Source organism: Lycium barbarum, chromosome 10 (genome assembly GCF_019175385.1).
Source record: "Lycium barbarum isolate Lr01 chromosome 10, ASM1917538v2, whole genome shotgun sequence".
NCBI classification, from domain to species: Eukaryota; Viridiplantae; Streptophyta; class Magnoliopsida; order Solanales; family Solanaceae; genus Lycium; species Lycium barbarum.
In genome coordinates, this window is record NC_083346.1 from 8701534 (window position 1) to 8720256 (window position 18723).

Here is an 18723-nt window from a genome sequence, read left to right on the forward strand (position 1 = left end):
GAGCAAAGCTCATATAGGCACATACATAAAATGACTAAAACAATATATTATTGGATCTTGATTTATGCAGAGATAACAAGTGTGGAAGCTCATCCTTGCAAAAGGCCCAGAGGTACATTTGGAGGGCCTTGCATTATGTTCAGACTGGGCCAGTGTGAAGACAAGTGCACTAAATTAGAGGGAGCTGTAAGTGGAGATTGTGAATGGTATAAGTGCTATTGCTACTAGTATTATTGCTGAATATATTGTAATTAAATATTTACTCGTTTGGCCAAGAATAAAGACTACATACCACTTTGTCAGTCTAGTACATGTTTTCTGTATCCTTTTTATACATAGCCACGTTATAATACTCAATTTGCTATTACACGTCCTCTTCTCTTTCTATCCATGGAGGCGCTCCGATAAGGATAGTATGAAAGACTGACAGATTTCTAAACTGACAAACTTTTAAAGAAATTTTTTTATGACACTTCAGACAAATCTCATGTCAGGAAGAGAGGAAAATTTTAAGTTTTGTATAAGGGAAGATATAAGTTCACATGGTATGTGCGTCGTTGGACTCGATGATGGTATAGTTCAAGGAATAAATCCATGAAATTTGTTGGGTCTAAGCGAGAATTCTTTAAGACGTTCTCTTATAACAACCTCAATTGTTGCCTAATTAAAGAATCAAATTCGACTAAGTTTGACCAATGGGACTGGGAACAAAAAAAAAAAAGCCACAGTAGCCGTACTCACAAATTGCTTGAGTATATAATTGTGCCCCATTTTATCCAATAACCATATCTGTACATGAAGTATTACCAGAACAGCAAAATTACTTTATAAACCAGGCCCAAATAATTGAAACAAAAGCTACTTTGGGATCATTAAGAATCTGCTTGAAAGATTCAGTACTTATACATAACAATGTTTTGATACAACATGATTCAGAGGACTCTCCGATCTACAAACGGTACAACATAAAATGGAAGGTCCTATAAAGATCAATGACTAGAAGAATTTGCTAAAAGAAGTTGAATGTCAAGCTAAATATCTTACGGGTCAAAGATTGTCGAAGATGCACAAGAATTTTCCAATGTCTGCACAATAATCTGCACGAGATACATAGGTGAAGTCGCCTTCACAATTATCTAGTCGAAAAGCCCCTCATCATACCAAATATCGACTAAAAAGTCTACCATCTCCTGTGAAATCCAGAAACTAATCCAATTAATAATAGCATTAGACAAATGACCATCATTTCTGATAGAATAATATATGTAAAATGAAGCGATGTACAATATCCAGATTGCTTACAGTTAAAGGAATTGGCTCGGAGAAAGGCTCAGTTGTAGAGAGCAAATCTTCATAGGTTGTTGACCAACTGCATGAGAAATTCATGGAGCTTCAGTCCATTGGTAAGAAATAAGAACATTAATGAAAGGTTTGATCCAAGTCAAAGAGAGAACACGTTCACTTCACTTATTTGCATACAATAAACCCAATGTGTCCGACCCTTCCCTGGAACCCGCCCATAGTGGGAGCTTAGTGCACCGCCGGACTCCCCCTTTTTTTCCTTTTTGATAATTGAGATATCTGTCTGGGCCCAACCCTTAGGACCAACCGTAGCATTCACAACTCGGTGATAATGAGCCCGCCTTCTAGCCTTTGTTGCCACAATATGGGAACGGGACCACCAGGGATAATGGGACCACCCCTCTAGCCTTTATTGCAACTATATGGGACCACCAGGGATACCTGGACCACTGGGCTCCCCTTTATCGCCACAATATGCTTATATCATGTACTTGGAACACAATTAAACAAATCCAAATGTTTAGTGAAATTATACTCTAACTAAACTTTGTATTTACCCTCATCCATTCTCAGTCACCCTCTATCCAAACTCCAGCATCAAAGGCTCTAGCACTATACACTCAAGTTCCCCATCCTCGGATCATCCCTGTATAATATTTTCTTTAGCTCGTGGAAGACACTACGGACTAGCTTTTGATCACCGATCATGATAAACTAGTTCAAGGTACAAGGATTCCTTTCTGTTAATAGCACGCATATTTGCACTCGCATACTATATCGAAATATATGTTATGCCTTGTATGTGGATGCAATAGAATACATGCATTTCAAGATGGCCATGCACAGTGGGAAAAGTGCAAAAGCTCACCACTTGTTCACTCTAGAATAAAATAGAGTATGTTCTGTTGGCCATTTGAGATGGAAAAATGCGTGCATTGCAATATCCATTTCATGCCCTGCACGGGAACTTACTTCCTCTAGAAAAAATAGAGGAAATCAGTTGATATTGAGAAATATCTACTGCATCAAATCATACAGAAGCTATGCAACATTGAATACACTAAATATCCACCTGCGGACCTCTCCTGATGCATTACAGGCCCGTATTAGACTAAACAAAGGATTAACTTTTGCTAAAAAAGGTAAAAAGTAAAATGCTCACTTGGCGTTGAAAACTATAGTTTCTTCTCATATATTTCCTTAACTCTTTCCCATTGTGGGCCAGCTATTTATATGTTCTCTTACTGTTCTCTAAGTGCATAGCCACTGAAGCACCACTATATGAAATTGCCGACTGTTAACTGAACACCGTAGTGAAGCAGGTAACTTGACATTCTTCTGGTATTTTTGGGTGTATATGATAAATCATCTTTCTCTGTGCAGTAAAGATCAAGACTTCCATTCATCAACTTATCTCTGACAATCAAGGATTTCTCTGAGGCATTACCAAGAGTACGGAGAACCTCAGCTCTCATCTGGAGCATGAAAAATAAATGGGAACTCTTCTGAAGTAGATTCTGTATACTGTGGATGCAAAAGCATTACCTTATAATTGGATCCTTCAGCATCCTATCTGACCTACTTGATACATCTCCAACCCATCTTCGTCTGTTCTCATGCCATGCAATAGCAGCTGCACCGTAAACAACTATACCATATTAGTAACACAAGAAGAATCACAATGTCTAGACTCATACAGTTTGGATCATCCTTTTTCCTTGAGCCACCAACAACAGAAAGTCCATTTTTATGATGCTTTAGCCAATTCAGGTTCCTCATTTTTATTGAGTGCACTATGGTACAAATCAAATAAGTGAAACTCCTTGACTAAAACAAAACATTTGCTCAATCACTTGAAGAGATTTGTTTCTAAATTCTCAAAAAGGTTAAAGAACAAACCGTGATTGACAAATACAGGAGGGCTTTTGTTATTTTCTGGAGGCGACTTCTTTGTTTCTCTTGTAGATGTTGTATATCTTTCTACAGGCAGCTTCTCAATAAAACACGAATTTCCAGTATCTACTTCCATGGCCCTCGGGACTGAAAAATCATTCCCTTCCCGAAGACGAAAAAGTAATTGCTGACCCTGCGCATTTATGAAAAGGTCTCTTTGAGATCGCGTCAGAAGGTACTAGATATGAATTGCTAATGAGTCATGCACAAAATCATGTTCTGAATAAATCATACTTTAAATACCAAAAAAAAATGTTGCGGAAGAGAAATATAGAATATACATAAGAAAAGCTGAAATTCTTAAGTAATTCCCAACAGCTGTTGAGATGTAGTAGCATTTTCATTGGTGCTAATTTACCTCCTATATCTTGATTAAAGAGTATCAATGCTCGTTGCAATTGGTCATTCAAATTCTCCAATGTCAACAAGCATCAAAAAAGCTTTTATTCTACATCCAAGAGAATAGATGGAGGAAAAGGGAGAACGAAACTATTAACTTAAATTTACTAGTAATGTTTAAATAAAACAAACGATAAACTTTTATATGCAGAGAGAACACCTGTCTTAATCATCCAGTGTTCATAATTAAATAAAACATCTTAATAATCGTATGTTCAAATTCAGACATCTTAGTCTTGAAAAAAGAAGTAGGAGAACAATTGGATGACAAAGATTGTTACTACACCATATGGTATAAGCTTGTGGAGGTCCATCAGAGTTTTATGGGATGAATTCAAGCTTGAAACTAAAATTAAAGTGTGCAATGGGGAGAAGACTGACTTCTGGAAAGATGATTGGCATGAAGCAGGCAACATGAGAGTACTCTTTCTAGACATTCATAATCTAGTCCTACATCAGCAGAGGACTATAGCAGAACTTTGGACACCTCAAGGATGGAATTTTATTTTCAGAAGACAACTAAATGATTGGGAAATTCCAAGGGTGGCTGAATTTTTTAGCACAATAGAACAATTTAGTGGGTTGGAAGCAGGTCAAGATGTGTTATGGTGGTAGAATAGTATCAGCGGATCTTTCAAGGTGAGTTTAGCCTACAGAAGAATGAATCAGTCCAATCTACAGCTAAACAATTGGCCCTGGAAACAAATCTGGAAAACAAAAATCCCACACAAAGTTGCTTGCTTTGTATGGTTGCTGGCTAAGGAAGCAGTACTGACACAAGACAATCTGATGAGAAGAGGGATGCCTTTATGTTCCAGATGTTTCTTTTGTGGTGAAGATTCAGAGACAGTTAATCATCTATTTCTACACTGCAAGATTACAGGACAACTTTGGAGACTATCCTTAAATCTCAAAGGCATTTCATGGACTATGCCTGGAAAGATTACAGAAGCACTTCAGAGTTGGGAGGAAGCAGGTTTGCAAGCAAAGAACAGAGGTAGATGGAGAATTGTCCCAGCAAGTACATGGTGGACTATTTGGAAGGAGAGGAATTCTAGATGTTTTGAGAATGTAGAGAATAGTATGCAAAAGATCAGTTGAACTGTCTTTTGATCTCATGCTTTTGGTGTAATCAGGTGTAATGAAACTGCTTCCATCATTGATGTTTTGGATTCAATATAGGAACAGGACAGTAGAGTAATGGAGTTCTTATGTAAATATGGTTTCGGTACAACCCATGTACTGTTTTGGTCAGATGAAATATAGACATAGTTACCAGTTTCAAAAAAAGCTCTGTCAAAAACAGCAAGATCTTGTATATTATCTTTTCCAACATTAAAAAGAAGTTATAACTAGACTGTGGTGACGGTAGCTTCAACGTTCCATAGACTAATCACGAGTTATAGAACGGTAACATTGACATCCTTAAATGATTTACCATTGTTGCCTTTTCGATATAGAACAGTAACATTGATATCCTTAAATGATTAACAATTGTTACCTTTTCGATACAGAACGGAACTTCGCAAATTGCCCTAGGTCAACAACTCCGCCGCACTGCAAAAGGCTTTCATCTAAACCAAATAAGTGAGCAAACTTTTAATTCTGTGCATACATAATAAAAACATTAAATTTCCCCTTACCTACTAGCTATACTATGCTGCATTTCAAGTCAACCCAAAACCAAAAGGCCAAATTATATCAATCTTCACAAAAATTATACACCTAAAGGCTAAAACACAATTCGGGGTCTTCGTAGCTCAGTTGGTTGGCTACCTGAACTTTCATCTTGTTGGTGAGGGTTCGATTCTCCACCTTGTAATCCTCTGCCCCATTTCCCTTCCCCTACCCCTATGTAATAAAAAAATTACTTGAACCAAAAAAACAAAAAACTTCCCATTTCAGCTGCCAAAAACTGAAATTTTCTTCTTAGCTTCGAAATCTTGATAGACAAGCAAAGCCCTGATGATCTCAGCAATTTAATGTGTACCCAATTCATCATACATTGAAGTTATAAAACTTAAACAATTCAGAAAAGTTACAACATATTCAATCAAAACACAAAAAACAAGTTAAACCCACAACTCTTTAAGTGTGTTACCAACATTTAAAACTCTCAATAGATCAATGCAACATACCAAGTGCATGCAAGAATCACCAAACATAACAGAAAAAACATATAAAACAAAAAAGAAAAAAGAAAACATAAAAAACAATAACTAAATAAAACAAGAAAGAAAAAAGGAAATAAATAAAGAGAATGAATAAGTACCTTTGTTTTACTGTGAAGACACCCGAGAGAGAGAAGGGAGGAAAGAAAGAAATAAATGAAGGGGCTAAGTGGCTATTTATAGATGAAGTTCTTTAAAGGGTCCACTAGGGAATTAAAATATTATTTTCTTGACTTTTACAACTTTTTGGGGATAGTTCAACAATTTATGTCTAGATTATGTATACATGTTGAAAATCTAGCAGTATATATTTACAAATATTTAATTGTGAATCTAATTTTGAATTTCTTTATCTGCTTTTCTATCGGTATATATTTATAAATATTTAGTTGTGAATCTAATTAATAATTTATTTATTTTATTTTATTTGTCTGATTTTAATTTGGCACAGAATTTAAGAAAGTAATTGAATTCTGTGGTCTTAAATTAAAGATATATTATAATGTATCAAAATATCATTTAATCTTGTGGTCTTAAAAATGTTATGTGAAAAGTTGAAATTAAAAAAGATATATCTTTAAACGCTAACAAGGAAAGTAAGATAAACAAATTGAAATGAAAAGAATAGTATCTAAAATAGTACTGATCTGAGGTTGTTGTAGAACTTATAAACTTTTAATCCTGAATTCATCTCTGGCTAAATGTCATCCGTTCTTACTCAGAAGTTTCGAATCGAGCCTTAAGAATGATCTTCTTTAATAAAAAGCACTTTACCGTTAAGACGAAATTTTTTTATATGAATTCAGATTAATTGAGCTAAAAAACGAGTATAATATAAACAAAAAAATACTGTATTATTTTTCTCTCTCTCTCTTTTTTTTTTTTTTTTTTTTTTTTTTTTTTTGTGTCTTGATTTGGTAGCACATGTTTTTCAGCTGTCCACAGTTTGGTTTCTCAGATCCATTGGGTCATTTTCTATATGCCGTGGCTTTTGTCTTTGTGAGCGGATAAAGCTATGTATAGTGTCAATTTACTGAAAACGCCCTGCACCAACTTTGTTGACAAGGGTGTTTTTGTCTTCTAATTTTCGTTGTGAATTTGGTTGAGAATTTAGTAGAATCTAATTGGATCTATGGTGGGGCCATGGGAAAATAATATTTGGTTTTTATTGATTATTGAGTCATGTCAACAAAAAGTGTACACTTGAAAAAACCAAAATTATTAATGTTATTTAACAAAAACAATTTAAATAAGATGATATAGATATTGTCATCTTGAACCAAGAGTCTATCGGAAAACAGACCCCACACCTGATTGATTATACTGAATATGTTGTTGTTGATATAGATAGTGTCAATCAAGGATTCTGATTAACTTGAAATTGAGGCATAATACATCTGTTGATCTTTTTTATTTGTTGTTTTAACCGACAAATTTGGCCCAAAGTACTGCTCTTTGAGAAATCAAAAAAAGTATTAATTTTTTGTTAAAACTCATACCTAATACTTCAAGAAGGCATATCGTTAATTTATTCATGGGGATAAGAATAATTTAGTTAATATTCTTTATAGTCGATGCTAAATGATTTTCTTAATGATGAGTCAAAATCTTAAGCCCCTTATAAGCACTTTTAATATTTATCAAATACGTTAATAACTCAAAAATTATTATTTATAAACTAATTTAATCAGCTTATAAGCTTAAGCAAACATTCTCATTTACAAATCTTATGTTACTCATCACGATTAGTAGGAGATCCTGTAAAAGTTATAAAGTGGATAATGATGACAAAATGGACAAGATTATTTAATAAAAAAGGGTAAAATAAACACGAAACTATCTTGTTACCAAAAATATTGAATGGATAACTTCGAAATCTGGAAGTCTCCACTTTGTTAAGTAGTTTGGTAAAAATTGTCAGCTAGCTGAATAGCATAGATTTGTTTGGTCAGTCAATTAATATTAGTAGTGTTTCAACCACCAATAGTTAATGGTTGGGGGTTGATACCAGATAACAGTATCAATTTATTGTGTGATATTTTATGAGAAATGATTTTTTTTAAAAAAAAATTCACCCGGTAATCAGTATCCGCATTAGGGCTTAATTAATTTGGATTTGCACCGCATATATCTCATTTAATAGGAAAATGTTTCCTAACCAAAAAAAAAATCATACTCAAGACTCGAACTCGAGATCTTTATTCATTCTATCACAACCTTTTATTGGTATGAGAAACAATATTTACTCATAGATTGTCGAAGCTACCATGGATAATCTCCGACTTACGAAAAAATAAGTATAATTAATTTAACTCTTTATGATCCATTAAAAAAGTTATTGTTTCCAGTACTTAATTAAATGACTCTTTTTTCTAGTAGCTTGAATCACGCAATCAATAAACTAAACAATTTGTGGTCTCTTTTAATATTTTGGAAAGATCATCTTCTATGTATCTTTTCTTGAAGCACAATCTCTTTTTGTTGTTAATCAGGCTTCTTTCGTGGTGCATTATTCGAGCCACAACAAATGCTTTCTCTTTTTTCTTTTTGTTTTTTCTATTGTATATTACTGGTAGTTGGAAGGTCGAATTGACAGGGGTAGAGCTATAATATTATGTACGGTTCATATGAATCTAATAGTTTTTTCTTAAAACATTTATTCGTATTAGAAAATTCATTAAATATATATAAATGTCTAACTGCTAACCCAGTAATTACTAAAACATGCTAAGCGGTATTTTAAAAATTCATAAACTTCAAACCGCTGCCTCTAATTCTCGTGCTCCCCCGTCGTAGACATGATTTATAAATAACTCAATATTTGCTTGTCCAACGGAATGTAATTTGATCACACTTTGAACAGTTGAAATGTTTTCCATCAAATCACTAAAAAATCAGGAGAAAACAAAAGACTTTTTTTGGGTCCTAATTATCGGTTTTATCGAAATAACACTAGTAATTAGCACTATAAGTTGCTCTCTCTCTCTAATTATATTAAGAAACTTGTCGAATGTGAAGAAATTAGGGGAACACTGTAATCAAAAGGTCATTCGCCCAAATACCCCTATTTCAGGGTGGTCTTTAATTTTCGTCCTTAAAATTGTGATCTTTAATTTTCACCCTTCAGCACCTTTGATGCGGCATACTTTAAATTTTCCTTGGCAAAATTTACATTTTGCTCGGGATATTTATCATAACATTCCATAAGTTATGCCAGACACAACAAAATTTTCAACACTTAATATAATTTGAAATATACTATACAACTTATGCCGTATAACTTAATTCTTACAAACCTTATGCCGAGTGAGGTAAAAATTCAGCTTCCGAAGATAAATGTTACAGATCTTATTCCTAGCTAGGCAAGTCGAAATATTTACTAATGCGGTTGAAGGACTATACGTGCGAAAACGTCTTAATCAACATTCAAAAGATATTTCAGCCCATAATTTTTCATCTACGGGCCGTGGCCCAACCAGCACACATTCTCTTTGAACTGTTAATGGGCCGTAACCCATCCATTGAGCATCTAAGACTAATTAAGAATTTTTACTCATTGTTGCTTCTTTTAAGACCTAATTATTAATATTAACTATCCTTTATTTAATTATATTTAGTAGCTAATTAACTTTTTTTAATTACAAATGGTAGTTATATCAAAAATATATACCCAAGCACATATATCTTTCTTTTTTTCTAATCACTATCCATTTCAGATTTTTCATTTATCAAAATCCTAAAAAATCTCTCTCCCATTCTCTCAACCACCACCACCATGGTCGCGCCGCCCCTCTATCTCTTCTCCCTCTCTCTCTGTGCTCACCCCTCTCTCTCTCTTCGCTGCCCCTCTCTCTCTTCTCCCTCTCCCTCTATGCTCACCCTCTCTCTCTCTCTGCTTTCACTCTATCCGGTGAGGCGATGACACAGATCTGGCCGTGTGTATTGTTGGTGGTGGCGGCGATGGCGCTGATTTTGAGATAGCGGCTGAGAAGATGACGTAGAGGTGGAAAGATTAGGGTTTTGTTAGTGGTGGAAAGATTAGAGTTTTTTTGTGGTGGTGGTGCCTCAGATTTGGGTGTTTGGTGGTGGTGATGTCTCAGATTAGGATTTTGGTGGTGGTGGAGAGATTAGGGTTTTTGGTGGTGGAGAGATTAGGGTTTTTGGTGGTGGTAGTGTCTCAGATCTGGCCCTGTGTATTTGTTAAAAGCTAAATGCAAATACATTAAAAAATCTACATCTCACAGATACACTGTTTTTGAATGTATTTGTCTTTGTATCTTTTGAGTGTATTTTGTTAATAGCCAAACACACAGTTTTTGAATGTATTTGTCATGTATTTGAATTTTTTTGTCTTTGTATCTGAATGTATTTGTTGAAATCCATTCAAATACACGAAAATTTGAATATATTTTGGCTTCATATGTAGTTGGAATATACATAATGTATTTGAAATAGATCAAAGAATTACATCAAAAAAAATCCAATGAAATACATAAAAAAAAATCACTAAAATACATAAAAAAGACACGAAAATACATTATAGCAAAAAAAAAAAAAAATCACTGAAATACATCAAAGCAAAAAAAAAAAAAATCACTAAAATACATCAAAAAAATATATTAATATCTAATTTAATAGCTCCACCATTAAAGGCTAAAATCAAGGATCCTGTTTTTTTTTACCGTGTTCTCATGTATTTGTTGGCAACAAATACACGCGAAAATATTCACTATTTTGCCAAAATGTAACTACAAATCGTAATATTTAAAAGAGTAGCTACAAATGATAAGAAGCTACAATAAGGTAGTCATTTGATTAAGTTTACCAACTAATTATTCCCAGCAGTTTGGAATGGATATAATGTGCATATACAGAAAGGAGATGCAGAAGGGAGAATAGCCTATATATACACAAGAACATGACATATTTACAAGATGTGGCGATATTTTTCAGTTTACAAAACATACCAATAGTTTTCTTACAAAACATATACAAAAAAATTCGCTCAAAATTTTGTGTATGAAAATTGTATAAAATGTGTATACCTCGCTCAAAGCTTAAAATTTTTGCTCAGAATTTTGTATATGAAAACTGTATAAAATGTGTATATCTCATCACGGCTTAAAATTTTCGCTGAAATTTTCATGTATGAAAAGTGAAATAGGTATAAAATATGTATATCTCGCTCAAGGATTAGAATTTCGCTCATATTTTTGCGCATAATACTCATGTTAGGTTTCTTGAAATTTAAAACAACTACAACAACATTATATACAACTTTCATACAAATTTAATACAACAACAACATAGAAAACTTAAAAAACAAATTTCTGAAACATAAGTCATGATTCTACCATCATTCATACAGTTTTATGCTTTTACATAATTCACGATTCTAACATTATCATGCAATTCATTACCCAGTCTCCTAAGAACTAAATTATTAACAACAATAATAATTAGAAAATTCCAGAAACTAATTCAAATCCTTAATCATGTAAAACTTAAAAACATAAACACAGATTAATTATTTAATCAGATTCGTGAATTATCCCCCAACTCTCACAACAAAACTAAATCCCTAGATCCACTACACTATCTTGAGTAAGGTTCCCAGGTTTTCCGTCACAGAGCCATACAACAGCCGATATCGCTGGTGGAAGATGAGGAAGTCATCAGAATCCTTGCTGGCGAGAAGGCAAGCTTTTTCTTGAGGACTTCCTTGTCTTCCTAGAAGACGTCATCGGAGTCGCTATCGGAGAAATCTTCATCGTCATCGAATACCACTAGGAATTCTGGATTCACTTAAGTTAGTGTTTTTTGAAGCCCTCAATTATCGAAGGAGAACAAGAGGCGAAAGGAATTTTTGGGTGTAGAGGGATTGAAATTTCCGCCCATAATATAGGGAGAAGGGTGGCCTTTTAATTTTTCAAATTTGGTATGTTTTGTAATTAAGTTGGTATATTTTATAAATAAGGGAAAGTATCCTTATTTTTTATAATATAGGATCTTAACAAGTATTAATATGTCATTTAGAATTATCGAATTGAAATCGAAAATTTTGGTATATATGGAATTATCAGATTGATTTTTTTTTAAAAGAAGAAATATTATAAATTTCGGTATTCAATATAATATTTAGTTTAAGTCTCAAAAAATTTATTATTCGATAAGGTATCCGATATTTACAATTACAAAAATACTGAGAGTACTACTCCATCATTCTCAAACTATTTGTCGCTTTTTTTGTTATACACTCCTCTTAAGAAATATTAATTAGGAGGGGCATTTGACCTATTTTACCCTTATTAATTACAATCTCTCTATTAAATGTTTACTTTATTTTTGTGTCATGCATTAATGACAAAATTCTACTAAGGGTAAAATGGATAAAAATAATTAATTATGCCTTGAACTTGTATGACGACAAATATTTTGAGACAACTATTTTAGTATCACGACAAATAATTTGAGACGGAGGGAGTAACACAATACCAAAATACGTGCTAAGATTTGATTCTTTTATATGTGATATTTCCTCATTTTACAGATATAGTTGTTTACCCCGGATTCGGGAAACCAATTGAATTTGTACGCGGGTATGCGATATGTGCTTGGATCTTGATGTATATTTGATAGTGGAAAATAAGTGTATGAGTATGTAGTAATAAAACGGATAATAACGATAATTTGCTTAGTTTGCTATGGACATGGACATTTAGAAGCTATGTTGAATACTTGATGGAAGAAACACAATATAAATGGAAACAAGTGGCCTTGGCCGAATCAGATATTGAGAGAGAGATTGTATATATGAGCTTCTCTATTACAAGTGTTCTTGGAAAGTAAAGGAGCCAACCCTTACAAAGGAGGGGGATGTGCCCTATTTATGGTGTCACTCCCATGGTTCTCATACAATATGAATTAATAAAATAATAGTAACAAGGGCAGCTCTACACGGATTTGGTGGGATTAGACTGACGGCGCCGTCTGACACACACATGGTGGGTAGTTGACTATGACTGGACGTTACTGGCGCGTGGCTCGCCTGCAACGGCCACACGGACCAACGGCCACTCGGACTAACGGCCACGAATGCCCGAGTCCCCGAGCTTGGCCGTTTCAACGATGCAGAAGGCAGATCAGTCGGTGCCTTTACTCAGCTTCGGCCCAGGCATTGTTCCAGTCAAGGGCGAATAGTATCCGGCGCATTCCTATCCCTTCCTCCGGTTCCTCGTTCCACCGGTTTGACTTACGTCCGGTTTTTACCGTATACACTATGGGCTTCATACAACATGAACAATAAAATAATGATGAAAAAGCTCTGAGTTAGATTAGGTTGGGTTAGGTTGGCCGTACGGTCTGACACCCGTACGATTGGCAGTTGAGCATGACAGGACGCTATCGACGCGTGGCAACCGCGTAACGGATCTCCCGGATCGACGGTCATGACCAAAACGGACTAACGGCCACAATCAAACGGACCAGCGGCCACGATCAATTTGGACCAACGGCCCCGGTCAAACGGACCAACGGCCACGATCAGTTCGGTTATGGAGAAATCGGACCAGATGATGATCTTCCTTCTTTTCCTTCAATCTCTGGTCTTACCGGTTCTAACATATGTCCGATTTTTATCGTATACAGATAGCCCCCACACTTTCCGGACCGTAGTTTTATCGGAGTAACGGGAAGTGGATGAATCACGCCTTCATTTCATTCTTCCTCCATTTTATTTTCTTCACTTCACTTTTGTTCTCTCTTCATTTCGTCACCTCTAATCATCTTCCATCTCAAGTTTGTTGCTGATTTAACCGTTTATCCCCTTTGGTTCATCGCTTGTATTATGAACGGTGGAAGTCTCGGAGGATCACCCTTGAGCAAGCCGGGCATGGTTTTGCGGATATTCCGGCCCTGATACTTGAAGCTAAGAGGGTCGAGAAAGAAGCTAAGAGAGCCCTCGAGACTGACTCCCACAACTCCGAGCGGACAATGTCCGAACACTCCGGATCCAGCCATACCGGATAGACCAGGGGCTGCACTTAGCCTTTTGTTTTTTGCTTGAATATCTGTTATGACCTTTGCCCGAGTTGTCGGTCCGATTTAAGGACAAGCAGACTCGGAGTCATTATTCCGCGCTGTGCCTGAATATCGGCTTTTCTCTTCATCCGGTATGTTTTCTCCGGGAATTTGATGGATTTTTTGCCCGTGGGACTTATCTTATGCTTTGTGAATTCAGACGTCTCTGAATCACGATGGGCATTTTTAGGGCCGGTATTTTTCGGACACCTGAATCTCAGCCTTAGTTAAATTTCGATGTAACAGTCCTTGTTTGAGGGGTTAAGGATTTTTGCTCGGTTCACTATGACCTTGTTGCCTTTGTCGAATTTCGACCGTAGTGCCCGGAATAGAGTATACGAATGAAGTAATGTTGAAATACGGCGATAATCATTGGGGTAGAATATTTTAACAAGAAGACATCCGAGATATTGTTATTCGAACTTTCGATGATTTTTGTATTGCAAGTATTTGTACAAGATATGAGAATTTTGTTTCCTTCTGCTTCTGCCGTAGCTAATACTGTTTGGACACGATTCATTCTGATCGTTTGGTCCTTTCATCGACATCGAATGCAGAAGGTCCGATTTTGGTTTTGCCGTAGCAAATACTGAGTGGACACGATTCATTCTGATCGTTTGGTCCTTACACCGAAACCTAATGCAGAAGGTCCGGTCTTGATTTTGCCGTAGCAAATATTGAGGGGACACGATTCATTTTGATAGTTTGGTCCTTACATCGGGACCTGACATTTTTGGTCCGGTTTTGTTGGTTAGGGGCGGCCTCCGGTTTTGGCTAACCGGGGCAAACTCCGGAGTGGGTGTGATAGTCCCCGTTCGTTGGGTGCGACCCCGAGAATCCGGACGTTTGTCCTTTATCTTTGTCAAGTAACACGTTGTACTTGTTGCCTCATTAAAAACCTTGTCGGAAAACCCATTTTGGGACAAAACCGCACTAAGGAAAAGAGTGCAACACATGTTTTCAGAATCAGGTTCTTTTCTTTGCCCGGTACTCGGACTCCTGCAAAAAAGAAAGGTCAAAAATAGAAAAGCATGGGGGGTTCATACCTCAACAGTAGTATCTTTTCAAATGAGCCACATTCCAATTATTGCGCAACCGTTGCCCGTCCATGGACTCCAGCTGGTATGACCCTTCACCCGTTACCTCGGTTATCTTGTACAGTCCTTCCCAGTTCGGACCTAATTTTCCTTCGTTGGGATTCTTGGTGTTCAAGGTAACTTTCCGAAACACCAAGTCCCCAACTTAGAAATGTCAAAAATTGGCTCTCCGATTGTAGTACCTTTCCATTCTCTGCTTCTAGGCTACAATACGGACCAACGCGTTTTCGCGAAGTTCATCCGTGAGATCGAGTTTCACATCCATGGCCTCCTCGTTTGACTCCTCGGTGGTATACCTGAACCGGGGACTCGGCCCGTTTATCATTCCCTCCCAGAGAAATGACTCGGGCCATCCCTTGATTTTTCCGACCTGAAGCTTGGTTTTCGAGAGTATGGCCGATACCTTTCCCTCGATGGTCCGGCCTCCGGTTCGTAATTCTTTCGTGATCTCTCCGAGCTTTTGTTCATTTTTACGGGCCCCGAGGGAAGCTCGAGTTGGTCATCCTCTATCCGAATTTTTGACTCGTATCGGTTATGGACATCCGCCCATGTCACAGCCTCGTATTCCAGCAAGCTTTCCTTTAATTTGAACGAAGCCGTCGAGCTCCGAACACTGAGCCCCTTCGTGAAAGCTTGTGCGGCCCATTCCTTCGGAACCGGGGGGAGCTCCATTCGTTCCCTTTGGAACCGATTGACAAATTCACGCAATAACTCCTCGTCTCTTTGGGCTATACGGAAAATATCCGCCTTTCGAGCCTGCACCTTTTTGGCTCCGGCGTGTGATTTTATGAAGGCATCGGCGAGCATTTCGAAAGAAGTGATTGAATGCTCGGGCAGATGATCGTACCAAGCCAATGCTCCTTTGACAAAGTTTCCCCGAACTTTTTCAGCAACACGGATTCGATTTCATCCTGCTCCATATCATTACCTTTTATAGCACAGGCGTATGAGGTCACGTGTTCGTGAGGGTCCGTTGTGCCGTCATATTTTTGGATATTCGGCATTTTGAACCTCTTCGGGATCAATTTCGGAGCCGCACTCGGAGAAAAAGGCCTTTGGATGTACCTCTTTGAATCCGGCCCTTTCATAATAGGCGGAGCCCCCGGGATTTGATCCACTCGAGAGTTATATGTCTCCACCCTTTTTTCGGTCGAGTCTACCCGCTTCGCCAACGTTTCGAGCTTTCTCAGAACCTCGGTGGATGAACCAGCCCCGGAGCCATTGCTTTCAACCATCCGTGCCTCATCTCTTCTGGGTTCAGCAACACCCTTCGCCTTTTCCGAGGTCGTTTTATCTCTTCCGTTTTGTAACTAGGCTATTTCGATTCCCTGTTCGGCAATCGCCGCTCTCTGTTCCTGCAACATTTCAAAAATTAAACGCAAGTCAATATTATCATTCGGGGTATCCGGTTCTTTCCGGACTTGTGTTCCGGACAAAGTAATTGAATTGTTAGTATTTAAAGGGTCAGTGGCCGGCTGGGCGGCATTCTCCTGGTCCACGGTGTTTTGTCGGTTGAGGCCCTCCCTCGAATTAACGGGGTTACGATCAGCGGGGTTTGGCAATCCTCGTGGCCCGCTGCCTTCATTTTCGGCCACGATCTCGTTGTTGTTGACGTGACCAGATTGCCCACTGTTAGCCATTTGGTCCGTTTTTTCAGAGACGAACAGTAGATGTTTTTTATTTTGATGGGTAAGATAGAGATCAAGATCAAAGACCACTATTATCCTTGCCCCACGGTGGGCGCCAAACTGTTTACCCCGGATTCGGGAAACCAATTGAATTTGTACGCGGATATGGGATATATGCTTGGATCTTGATGTATATTTGATAGTGAAAAATAAGTGTATGAGTATGTAGTAATAAAACAGATAATAACGATAATTTGCTTAGTTTGCTATGGACATGGACATTTAGAAGCTATGTTGAATACTTGATGGAAGAAACACAATATAAATGGAAACAAGTGGCCTTGGCCAAATCAGATATTGAGAGAGAGATTGTATATATGAGCTTCTCTATTACAAGTGTTCTTGGAAAGTAAAGGAGCCAACCTTTACAAAGGAGGGGGATGTGCCCTATTTATGGTGTCACTCCCATGGTTCTCATACAATATGAATTAATAAAATAAATAGTAACAAGGACAGCTCTGCACGGATTTGGTGGGATTAGACTGACGGCGCCGTCTGACACACGCATGGTGGGTAGTTGACCATGACTGGACGTTACTGGCGCGTGGCTCGCCTGCAACGGCCACATGGACCAACGGCCACTCGGACTAACGGCCACGAATGCCCGAGTCCCTGGGCTTGGCCGCTTCAACGATGCAGAAGGCAGATCAGCCGGTGCCTTTACTCAGCTTCGACCCAGGCATTGTTCCGGTCAAGGGCGAATAGTATCCGGCGCATTCCTATCCCTTCCTCCGGTTCCTCATTCCACCGGTTTGACTTACGTCCGGTTTTTACCGTATACACTATGGGCTTCATACAACATGAAAAATAAAATAATGATGAAAAAGCTCTAAGTTAAATTAGGTTGGGTTAGGTTGGCCGTACGGTCTGACACCCGTATGATTGGCAGTTGAGCATGACAGGACGCTATCGACGCGTGGCAACCGCGTAACGGATCTCCCGGATCGACGGCCATGACCAAAACGGACTAACGGCCAAGGTCTCCCGGACTAACGGCCACGATCTCCCGGACTAACGGCCACGATCAAACGGACTAATGACCACGATCAAACGGACCAGCGGCCACGATCAATTCGGACCAACGGCCCCGGTCAAACGAACCAACGGCCACGATCAGTTCGGTTATGGAGAAATCGGACCAGATGATGATCTTCCCTCTTTTCCTTCAATCTCTGGTCTTACCGGTTCTAACATATGTCCGATTTTTACCATATACAATAGTAAGTTAATTTGTGCACTTGATCATGAAGTGTATGTTCTTACTTCTTAGGTCGAAATAATGACATAACGGTATTTGCAGTTCATACATACATATTCATGGTTACCTTTCCTTTCACGCACTCTCCGAGTTCCAATTCTAGGCGACATAAAAGAAGGATCATACCAAATTTAATTAGTTATAATATTATAATATTAAAATACTAATAAAAAAGAAATCATACAGAATTTAATTAGGTATATAGCATTTTAGAAACATAAATATCGAAATAATGAAGCATATGGAAATATTACTGCTTGCTGGAAGCCTGCAGGAACATGCCTTCAAAATTATATAGCAGACTCCTCGAGCACTAGAAGTAGAAACTTAGAACCGTATTTGATCGTACACCTCTATAAGTATGTAGTTAAGAAAATAAAAATATGGAGAAGTTCGAGTTTTATAGCTTATAACGTGACTTCATAATGAAGTAATTTTGAAGAGAAATTAAAAACCAGCTCATTTGAAGGGTAGAAATTAAAGACCAGCACAAAATAGGGAAAAAGGTGCAAATGACCCACTCACAATGGGCAATAGAAGAAACTATTTTACCTTTTAACCTTTTATATGCATCACGCCACGGATGATTGGATGAACATAATCAAACTAGGCATCAAATAGTCTTCACTAAAGAGTTTAAATTTTATACCCTATCAGTGTAAATAATTTTTTACTTTTTACAAATGATATCCGGTAAGCCTATGAAATTTAAAATCTTGAAAATAAGCGTGTATATTACTTAGATCATAAAGCATAAACCAATAACTCAGACAAGA

The 18723-nt window shown here is 37.4% G+C and overlaps 1 protein-coding gene across 2 annotated transcripts; it reads right to left on the minus strand.

The window, feature by feature from the left end:
- Nucleotides 1-846: 846 nt before the first annotated feature.
- On the minus strand, nt 847-6001 carry LOC132614169 (uncharacterized). Of its 2 annotated transcripts, none has more exons than XM_060328550.1 (6): nt 5927-6001; nt 5156-5228; nt 3202-3388; nt 2848-2935; nt 1303-1369; nt 847-1206 (listed from the first exon to the last, which is right to left on the minus strand). In XM_060328550.1, the coding sequence occupies exons 3-6, from the start codon at nt 3329-3331 to the stop codon at nt 1156-1158; spliced, it is 336 nt and encodes a 111-aa protein (XP_060184533.1). In that variant the 5' UTR covers nt 3332-3388; nt 5156-5228; nt 5927-6001; the 3' UTR covers nt 847-1155. The 2 variants fall into 2 exon arrangements, with proteins under 2 accessions (XP_060184533.1, XP_060184532.1); XM_060328549.1 differs by having other exon boundaries at nt 847-1190; nt 5927-6000.
- Nucleotides 6002-18723: the final 12722 nt, after the last annotated feature.

Coding starts and splice junctions, on each gene's coding strand:
- LOC132614169 (XM_060328549.1), bottom strand. CDS start 3,331: ATGGAAGTAGATACTGGAAATTCGTGTTTTATTGAGAAGCTGCCTGTA. Junction 2,936..3,201: donor TCCTGTATTTGTCAATCACG/GTTTGTTCTTTA, acceptor TTTACGGTGCAG/CTGCTATTGCATGGCATGAG. Junction 1,370..2,847: donor CTGAAGGATCCAATTATAAG/GTAATGCTTTTG, acceptor TTTCTCATGCAG/TTGGTCAACAACCTATGAAG.